This window comes from Electrona antarctica, assembly GCF_951216825.1.
Source record: "Electrona antarctica genome assembly, chromosome: 7".
Lineage (NCBI taxonomy): Eukaryota > Metazoa > Chordata > Actinopteri > Myctophiformes > Myctophidae > Electrona > Electrona antarctica.
The window spans coordinates 22,577,342-22,588,119 of NC_136812.1; the positions used below are offsets into that span (position 1 = coordinate 22,577,342).

Genomic DNA, 10,778 nt, shown 5'->3' on the forward strand with positions numbered 1-10,778 from the left:
TTTGCAGCAAAAAAAGACAATGAGACCTCTATTGAAAATGAAACTTGTATTTGTTTATTGATATTGATTTGTTGATCACTTATTTTACCTGTGTGAGACAGGTACTGAACATGTTACAAACATGGTTGCTTCTTCTCTTCTGTGAAGCTGTGCTTATATATGGAGCTTTTAAAATGTAAAGTGATGTTCTTTGCTGTCTTGACGGTGTCCAGTGTTTCCCAATGCAGACCTGTCATTTTGACCAATATTTGTTTAACAAGTGTAATGTATGCTCTAAATGTGTACCTTGCACTGTTGAATAAAATGTTATTAAAAAACAAATATTCCTATATTGTATTTCTCTGCCAGCTGAACCAACTTTTCTCCATTTATGAATTATTAAATATGCACTTGTATTTTGAAGGGGAAGGTTTACTGCATGCTTAAATTAAACCATACATTGACAACCTTTACATGACTTGTTTTAATAAGGAACAGAAAAATAATGAGACTTGCTTAGTTGCTTTAGTAGAGCTCTATTGTCTAGTCAAGTACCATTTACAGTGATTCCTAGGAGTTGGATGCTTTTAAGACATTGTCAAGTGGGTCCTGTTTGGGGGTTGTTTATCACTTTGTATGTTGGCTATTCGAATCCACAAGCTCATCCATGCTGTGAACGTGCGTGTTATTTTTATATCTTTTCTGGGGGTCCCTGGCACAAAACCTTTTCAGATGGCGGTCTGTGGCCGGATAAAAGTTTGAAAACCACTGTTGAAAGGCATGAGAAAGCAAATGGAAATACTGTGACGATCTCAGCCAGACAGTAACAAGCATATGGCCAGCCAAATTGAGTGGGAGGAAGGGTAATAGTTTTTCATGAGCAAGACGATGCGGCAAACTTGCACGCTGTTCAAATTAAGAGACAAGAAAGTGGAGGGTAAATACACCTGCACAACTTTCTCCTTGAATTAATCTCTTCTGGTCATACCGCCACAGTAGCGTCCATATTCTGGGCTGAACATTTGTCAAACAGCAGATCTACAAACTCACAACATGATTCAATGTGAGTTTGTAGATAGGCTATTTTCGGTGACGAGACTGGTATGGGTGGGCAAGGAGCAGACCTTGAACAGAGCCCCGGGGGACCCCTGTCAACTATAGGGTTTAACTTTTAAGTGGTTATCTCCCAGCAATTCAAAGCTCTGACTCCCAGTCATCCTCTTGGGTGGCACTGAGGAAGTACTGTTCAGTCTCTGTACATCCAGTATCCTCCAAATCTTCATATTCAGCATCCTCCTGATCTAGGAACATAAACCAGAGGAATCAAATTAATTTAAAGAAGACAATGTGTGGAATATTTGAAATATTGAATCATTCACACAATATTAACATTTACCACTAATATTAGCCTTGGAGGATTAGAACCCATATAAAATGGTAAATGGTGCATTTATATAGCGCCTTTATCCCAGGCGCTTTACAGAGATTGTGCATTACATTCACCCATTCACACACACATTCATACATCGATGGCGGTGGAAACCATGCAAGGCACCAACCAGCACATCAGGAGCAATTAGGGGTTCAGTGACTTGCTCAAGGACACTTCGACACCAACTCTGGGGGAGCCCAGGTTCGAACTGGCAACCTTGCGGTTACCATCCGGCCACTCTACCCCTGAGCCACTGCCGCCCCATATGAACCCTATCATTGGTTCAATCCCCTGGCTGGGTCACACCAAAGACTATAAAAATGGGACCCAATGTCTCCCTGCTTGGCAATCAGCATCATGGAATTGGGGGTAAATCCTTGCAACATACCATCAATATCCAGGGGTGTACTTTTACATCAAGCTGCCTCATTATTATTGTGCCTCTTATTGTTCTCAACCACCTTTTGTGGATCAGGGCCCATTTATAGAGCATGTTTATTTGTATGGTGGCTTGGATCAATGGAACTAACATCAGTATCACAATGAAAACTGTTTTTTAAAATACCATGGCATTTGTTTTTTACATTGTTATTGTGCCATATTAGTTGGGGAACAACTTGCAATATCCTCACAGCCCACCAGGGGGCATTGGGCCAGAGGTTGAGAATCACTGTGTTAGTTTGATTGATTGATTGATTGAAGAATTTATTAACAGTTTGCAGAATTACAGTACATTTCAAGCACAAACTCAATACAAAGGCTGTTAACTGTGAGTGGACGACCCAATTAAGCATTACACTTGTTTCCAATAGGGTCCACCATGTTCAAATCATCAAAACATTTAGAGACGTACAAATAGACACTTCTATAGACAGAACAGGAATTCATCATAAGGGAGGTAAAAAGGGAAAAGAAATATATACAGTGAGGGGAAAAAAGGGGGGGGCGGGGGGGGGATTCAGATTTTACGGGGGCCAGTTTCGAATTGCATTAGTCAGTTTGGTACCTTGACGCTGGTCAGTGACAAGCACAGCAGTGGCATCCTGTGTCAGTGTGACTAGGGGGTGGTCCAGCAGGAGCTGTGTGAAGTGGCTGAGGGTTCCACACAGGTCTTTGACCTTGGGACAGCACGACCATAACTGGACCAGAGGAACAATCACATCATGCCTACCAGCTAAGCAAAAAACAACAGATTAAATGGGAGAGAAACAGATACACAGAAGATATTTGTGGTGGGGTTTTTTTTTTGGGGGGGGGGGGGGGGGGGGTCTCGGAAACCATTGGTCCGATCGAATTGGCAGTGCACACCTCCGGGTCATATGGGGGACACAGAGTTTACGGGCCTTCAGTTGGACAGCACCCAAAATATGCCCAGGAAACAGACAGACAAAAAAGATTCCATGAATATATAGATTATATTAAGCTACAAACCAGAGGGCAATAAGCCTATCTCACAGAATTTCCTCGCCCCCTTAATACGCCCCCTTTCGGGGTTAGTGGTGATAGCGTGACGTCACTCCATAGACGCTACATGTTAACAGAGGTAATTTAAGAAGTCTACAACTTTTGTTTTCTCAAGGTAAGGTTTGTTCTATCTGTTCGAGCTGATTTACCATCTTGTTTGCTTCATAATAATATTGGTCTGTCACATTTTTACATTAGAAAATGTACTTAGATTCTCCAGAGAAAAAAACGTGTAAATGCCAATGTTAAATGACACCACTATTTACCGGAAGTGGGTGTGGAAAGCGGGCTGTGAGATAGGCCTATTAGCACACACTTTGTCACCAGAAATGACAAAATGTCAGACAAATTAGGTTTGACCCAATTTGTCACATTAGAGATTGATGAAAATAAACAGCAGTAATATTATACAATTCAGGAGCCACTGGGATACAGTACAGATGGATACAGTAGAAGAGTTGCATCAAAGAGGAGTCGGAAACACTACTTTGTGGGCTGATGGCGTGAACAGAGGCACAACTCTATCTCATTGGCTCTAGCCTCTGGGCAACCTAGTGGCTACAAATGTTAATTCATGTAACCTAACATTCCTTAGAAAACTGTATGAACTTCCCTTTTGCTGCATGCAAAGTGCACATCATAAATTGTCTGAATCTGTTTAAAGCTCATGTTTTGTTTACTGGTTTGGGTCACTTACCTTGAAAAACAACAGCCTAGACAAAATTCCCAAAATGTACAATAAGATTGCAGACACATCTAAATGAGCTCTCCAAAGTGTACAAAGTCATAACTACTAAGAAGGCCCCATATTCAGTATCTGGTCACAGACATAATCTACCAAGATGCACGACCAATAGGTTTAAGGACAGATTTATCCCCGCTGCCACTTGCCTTTTAAATAACAGTGTCATTCTATTTTTCCTGTGTGTATTGTTTGTGTGTTGATTGTTCATGGCTGTATTTACGGCTGCCCGTGCAACAAATTTCCACAAAAGTTTACCTTGAACTTGAGAATCTTCATCCGCCTCTCTGGTCCTCCCCTCCATCCTCTCCCTCCTCAGTCGCTCAGTCCAGTACATCACCTCATTCACCACGACACCCTGTAAGATGTTGTTGTCACGGAGACTAGGATAGGCAACACTGTACAACTAATGACAAAGACATGGGATGGGATGGAAACAATTGCAGAAGATTAGACCCATATTCAAATATATTCTTAGTTCATCCCATCCGCAAATCTGTGATGACACAATGCAGCATTATAAATCTATATATGAATGTTAGTGTAATGCCATTTATTTGCTAAATGGAGTTGTCGTGTAGTCTTCATGCTTCCTCTTATGACCCGTTAAGTATGTCTTCATAATCAAAGTTTGTTTTCTCTGTGTGTATATGCCTTGAAATGTCTTATCTATGAACTGTACAAGCTCTAAAAACATCAGTAACTGCAGGGAGACATATCAAATGACTCACCAGAGTGTATGAAAACACTTCATCTACATCACTGCTGGGCATGACACAGGCATTTTCTGTTGTACTGAGCCTCTGAAACACCCCGATCTGGGAGCAGAAGCCGAACTTTGTTGGGGTAGGACTGGCACCTGGTGGTGCCAGTCCTACCCCTGTAAAGTACACCTCATAACCATACTCCTCACACACCTTCAGAGCCCTGAGGAAAGATAGAATTCCATTCTAAATCACTCTACATTTTCATTGACCAGCAGGGGCATGGTTCACAAGGGGAGTTCAAGCCTTATTGCTCTTGAGTTACTTGGGCTTCCACAGGCTGGGAAATGCTCCACAAATTTGTAATAGTGTGGGTTTTGAGTCCAACAAATGCACTCTGGTGTACCACACATGTATAGTTCTCGTCACTTTCTGCCAACGGTATTTGAAACGATAGAACTTTTAATAGAACAATAACAAACCAGGTCTGGAACTCGGCTCTGGTCCACTCAAACTTGTGGTCATAGTGCCTGAAGCCTACCAGTCCGGGAAGTAGGGGATTGAACTCAGAGTTTGGGGTGGTGACAATCACAGACACTGGGGCCATAAAGCCAAACACCACCTCAGAGAAGAGCTCCACATCAGACAGCTGGAGATGCTCTATGCTGGAAAAATAGAGAGAGCAAGAGCCATGACTTTGTATGTGTTGTTGTACATTATATATGTTGAACTGTCACACCCAAAAATAGCCACGGTCACACAACACAATATTACTTTGCAACTAAGTAACAATGCAACCCATTGTGAGCTTGTGGATCGGCTATTTTCATCACATACTTGATGTAGTATCAACCAAATACTGCGGTCAACCAAAAAGTATTATTTCTTCCTGGAAATAAAAACGTCTGGGTTTCCGAAGCTAACCAAGTATAGGGTTTTAATTGGGTAACATTGTATGAATGACCACTTACAGCTCTATGCTGGTCACTAGATCGAATCCTCTGAGGCGGCTATCTTTCTGTGTGACCGAGCCCTGGTACAGCTCAATGCTCAAAGGACGATCCCCTGGCTGGAGATAATCAGCTGGGAGGGGTGCCAGACTGCGCCTTAATTAAAAAAACAAAAACAATACATCTATATTCTCCCATTGCAGTGACAACACCAAACAGCTACTTGCAGACAGGAAAGGAAGACATACATATGATCAATAGTTGATTTCAGATGATGAACCTTTTTAGTTCCTTATTTTCTGCATATTTAGTTGCAAAGTCAAGGAGAAACATGCACCTGGAGACCAATAACATGCAATAGAAAGGTATTACGATAGCACTACCATCTTTTAAAAATGTCCCATAATGATACAATGCATGCTGTCTGTTGTGTATAGTACCAATGTGCGGTGTACCCAGGGGGCAAACCACCCTTTTTTTAGGAAACCTGCATTTGTCACAACATACAAAGTTGTCCACCAGAAATAATATCTATGACCCCATAGGATCACAACCTATATGGACAACTCGGTCAATTTTGTTGCGAAAGTCCAATATGGCCGCCCCCAATATTAGCCCCTATTAGTTATAATGGGGGGTGAATAGGGCAAAAATTTAAACTGAGAGATATTTCCACGAAACTTCTCAGGTTGATCAATGATATGAATAGGAACATTTTTTGTATTGCAAGTTTCCATGAAATCCAATATGGCCGCCACAATATTAGCACAAAAAAAATAGGTTTTGGCTCTAACTTCTGAACCAGATAAGCTAGAAATGCAAACTTGGTGTCTATTTCATGGTTTCTGACCATGAGAGACTCAATGGAATACCTATTTTCATTATTGGGTGTGTCTGGACCCTTATTGTGCATATTTACAAGATGGTGGCTACCCGAAATAGTGCTTTACCATGATTTCTACCATGATTGTTGACTGTTTTGGCAAACACAAGCAATATTAATCACAGAAGGAACATATTTTCTTGAGCTTGCATATTGTCAAAATGGCTGCAAACATGAAAAAGAAAAGACATTACATTTCCTGTCAGATCCTATTACCCAGGGGGGCAAACCACTCCTTTTTTGAATACCTGCATTTGCCATAACATCAAAGGTTGTCCACCAGAAATATCTATGACCCAATAGAATCACAACCTATGTGGGTGGACACACCGGTCAATTTCTTTGCTGGAAATCCAATATGGCCACCACAATATTAGCCCCCATTAGCCTATAATGCGGGTGAATAGGGCAACATTTTTAACTGAGGGATATTTCCACAAAACTTCACAGGTTGATCAATGATATGAATACCATAATTTTTTGTATTGGAAGTTTCCATGATATCCAATATGGCCACCACAATACTAGCACCCAGAAAATAGGTTTGGCTCTAAATTCTGAACCAGATGAGCTAGAAATACAAACTCATGGTTTCTAACCACGAAAGATATTATTGTTCTGGGGTGTTTCTTTGCAGAAAGACATCCCTCTGGCTGTATTTTGGTTTTGTTCTACTGTTTGTTGGCATTTCCTCTGTTTATGTTGACAATCATTCCTGGCAGGGACGTGCATCGCCAAGCCGGACATCCCTTCCTTCACTGAGTCTGGATGGTCTCTCAGTGACGGGAATGCAGTCCCCTGTCCATCTACAGAGCCAGCCTGGCCTATGTCAATGAACAAGACAATATCATGTAGCTGTATCAAAGGCTGCCAGAAAATCTGTTCATGTGCCAGGGACTGGAGACAAGATGCAGCAGGAGCTTCACTCCATTCCTGACTGGGAATGTCTCAGGTGCATGCATCATTATGTGTGCTCTTTATGGGCCCAAAACCACAGCTCAACTCCAGTCCGCTCCTCTGACAAGTGTCCTGCTCACTGACAAGAGTGCACACTTAAACAGAGAGTCCTCAATTTCCGAAGAGGATATTGCTACGATACCCCAGCTGCCAATCAAAGCTGATCTGGCTGACCCCCCCCCCACCAGTGCAGAGACAGTGAAAGCACTCCAACAAACCACTTCTGGAAAGGCACCAGGAGGTGATGGGTTGCCCGCAGACATCTACAAGAATGGAGGCTTGGCACCTGTACCAGGTCATCTGGAAGAGGGGGAAGTCCCTCAAGACTTCAAGGATGCATCCATAGTGCATGTTTACAAGAGAAAAGGGGACGGGGCATACTGCGATAACCATCATGGTATAGCCCTCCTGAGTCCTGAACATCACAGGAAAGATCTTAGCAAGAATCATCCTCAACCGGCTAATCAGCCATGCTGAGAATGTTCTCCCTGGATCCCAATGTGGTTTCCACGGAGGCAGAGGTACCTGTAACATGATCTTTTCCATTTGCCAGCTGCAAGAAAAGTGCAGAGAGCAGAAGGGTCTCTATATGGTGTTTGTCGACCTCACCAAGGCCTTTCACACAGTCAATCGTGAGGGCCTGTGGCAGATCCCTGGCAAGTTTGGCTGTCCAGGGACATTGATCTCTCTCATCGCGTCCTTTCATGACAGGATGCCAGCCAGAGTCCAAGGTAATGGTGATGCATCCCCAGTCAGGAATGGAGTGAAGCTCCTGCTGCATCTTGTCTCCAGTCCCTGGCACATGAACAGATTTTCTGGCATAGGCCAGGCTGGCTCTAGATGGACAGGGGACCATCACTGAGAGACCATCCATACTCAGTGAAGCGATGTCCGGCTTGGCGATGCACGTCCCAGCCAGGGATGATTGTCAACATAAACAGAGGAAATGCCAACAGAAACAGTAGAACAAAACCAAAATACAGCCAGAGGGATGTCTTTCTGCAAAGAAACACCCCAGAACAATAATACTTAATAGAGGGAAATTATGGCTAAAATATTTATATATCTCTCGTGGTTAGAAACCATGAGTTTGTATTTATAGCTCATCTGGATCAGAATTTAGAGCCAAACCTATTTTCTGGGTGCTAGTATTGTGGTGGCCATATTGGATATCATGGAAACTTCCAATACAAACCATTATGGTATTCATATCATTGATCAACCTGTGAAGTTTCGTGGAAATATCCCTCAGTTAAAAATGTTGCCCTATTCACCTGCATTATAGGCTAATGGGGGCTAATATTGTGGTGGCCATATTGGATTTCCAGCAAAGAAATTGACCGGTGTGTCCATATAGGTTGTGATTCTATTGGGTCATAGATATTTCTGATGGACAACCTTTGATGTTATGGCAAATGCAGGTATCCAAAAAGGGGTGGTTTGCCCCCCTGGGTAATACGATCTGACAGGAAATGTAATGTCTCTTTTCTTTTGCAGCCATTTTGACAATATGCAAGCTCAAGAAAATATGTTCCTTCTGTGCCATGAATCTTAGCCAATGGATTAATATTGCTTGTGTTTGCCAAAACAGTCAACAATCATGGTAGAAATCATGGTAAAGCACTATTTCGGGTAGCCACCATCTTGTAAATATGCACAATAAGGGTCCAGACACATCCAATAATAAAAATAGGTATTCCATTGAGTCTCTCATGGTCAGAAACCATGAAATAGACACCAAGTTTGCATTTCTAGCTCATCTGGTTCAGAAGTTAGAGCCAAAACCTATTTTCTTGTTGCTAATATTGTGGCGGCCATATTGTGGCGGCCATATTGGATTTCATGGAAACTTGCAATACAAAAAATGTTCGTATTCATATCATTGATCAACCTGAGAAGTTTCGTGGAAATATCTCTCAGTTTAAAATTGTGCCCTATTCACCCCCCATTATAACTAATAGGGGCTAATATTGGGGGCGGCCATATTGGACTTTCGCAACAAAATTGACCTATGGGGTCATAGATATTATTTCTGGTGGACAACTTTGTATGTTATGACAAATGCAGGTCAACCCCCTTTGCCCCCTGGGTAGTGCTTACAACCCTAACCGAAAGCACAACGCAACGCATGTCGGACCAACGCGTGTCGGGAGCGACAGGTGATTTCCCCATTTCGATCGACATCGACCGGTCGACATCGATCGACATCGATATGGTTAGCAGGACCTTGTAGTCGATCCTGGCTGAAACGGGGAGCCAGTGTGTGCCATCCATCTCTAGTGTTTTTCCCCCCTTTACTCAGAGGGCATACTGTCCCAACCAGTCCAGAAAACAGAGGTGAAACATAATTGTAAGTTACAACCTTACATTTTTTTCTTCATCACTTCACCATTGATGTCTACTCCACTGAGAAGCTCAATTTCATGGTGGAATTTTAGCCTGTGTAGGAGTGTACAGTCGCAGCAGCCCAAATCCACCACCTATTGAGAGCACAAGCACATTTTATCATTATGATGATGATCATTCCGGCCTGTCACAATGTTCGAAATCGAAATAATCAGCTTTTTTGCTTTATTTTTTCCCCCATAATGTATTACATAAATAGCACATCTACAAGCTCACACCAGATTGACTATTTACATCTCATTTTGAAACATTTAGAAAGTAGAGTACTATGAATGATTAAATGTCAGTTTTTTACACTTTAAGAGACTATTTGGCAATTGTCATATCTGTCCTGTGCAAGTTGTTTACAAAGTAAGTCTAAATTAAGGCATACACAAGTGTGGACTATAGGGCCCCGTTTTCATTCATATTTTATTATTTTCCAATGTTCAATGCCAAAAACACAATGAAAGTAGGATAATCACAATAATCCTACTCGTCAAGTATAGTAGGCCATATCTAGTTTAAGTTCATGATAGTGACAGTGTTTCCTCCATACCAGTAGGGCTAGAGTGTGTGTGTTGGTGTGTGTGTGTGTGTGTGTGTGTTTGTTACACCTTCTTAGTCTTGTTCCTTTTGATGAAGTCCACTACAAACTGGTGTCTCCGTTGGTGCAGCGGGGGGTTGAATATAGGTTTAGGTTCCATGTCGTCTCTGGCAGTATAGTCACAAGGCTTTAATAGGACTTTGTTTCCTTGTTTTATTTTTCATCATAAACATAGAGCTGTCAAAAAAACAATCGGCTATCGTATTTTGAACGCTATACCTAAGTTTAGCATGTGAATTCTATTTTGCTGATTTGACACGTGGTTGTAAAGAGCCAATGAAATCTATTAGATTATATGGCATATAGCTGATTCAAAGCTGCAAGCCTTGCAGCTTTGAGTCATTGTGTATGTATGCCAAATTGCTTTTTACCTTGCAGTGCAGGTAAAAGTCAGGTTACAATATAGCTATTTATTTAAATACCGGTAGGCTACTATTTAAAAGGATTTGATACAAAACAAAATGTATACCAAAAAAGGTTAAAATGAGCCATATGTAGTCTGGGAGGCGATTTTTTTTTTAAACTTGCTGCCCGCAGTGTCCACAGGTGTTGCCACAGGAGGGCGGTAGCCGATAGGTAGTTTTCACCGCCCGCCACCAGAAGAGCGCACACACCACACATTGGTTTGGTGGTCCGTTACATAGCCTCATAAACCCATGCATTGAATTGAGAGAG

The 10,778-nt window shown here is 42.0% G+C and overlaps 1 protein-coding gene across 2 annotated transcripts; it reads right to left on the reverse strand.

The window, feature by feature from the left end:
• Nucleotides 1-31: 31 nt before the first annotated feature.
• On the reverse strand, nt 32-10,354 carry LOC306926076 (small RNA 2'-O-methyltransferase-like). 2 transcript variants are annotated; one of them, XM_079505331.1, is made up of 8 exons: nt 10,114-10,354; nt 9,479-9,591; nt 5,293-5,427; nt 4,804-4,986; nt 4,349-4,544; nt 3,876-3,975; nt 2,418-2,585; nt 32-1,280 (listed from the first exon to the last, which is right to left on the reverse strand). In XM_079505331.1, exons 1-8 carry the CDS (start codon nt 10,201-10,203, stop codon nt 1,174-1,176), a joined length of 1,092 nt encoding a protein of 363 aa, XP_079361457.1. In that variant the 5' UTR covers nt 10,204-10,354; the 3' UTR covers nt 32-1,173. The 2 variants fall into 2 exon arrangements, with proteins under 2 accessions (XP_079361457.1, XP_079361456.1); XM_079505330.1 differs by having other exon boundaries at nt 3,876-4,023.
• Between the last annotated feature and the right edge of the window lie 424 nt (nt 10,355-10,778).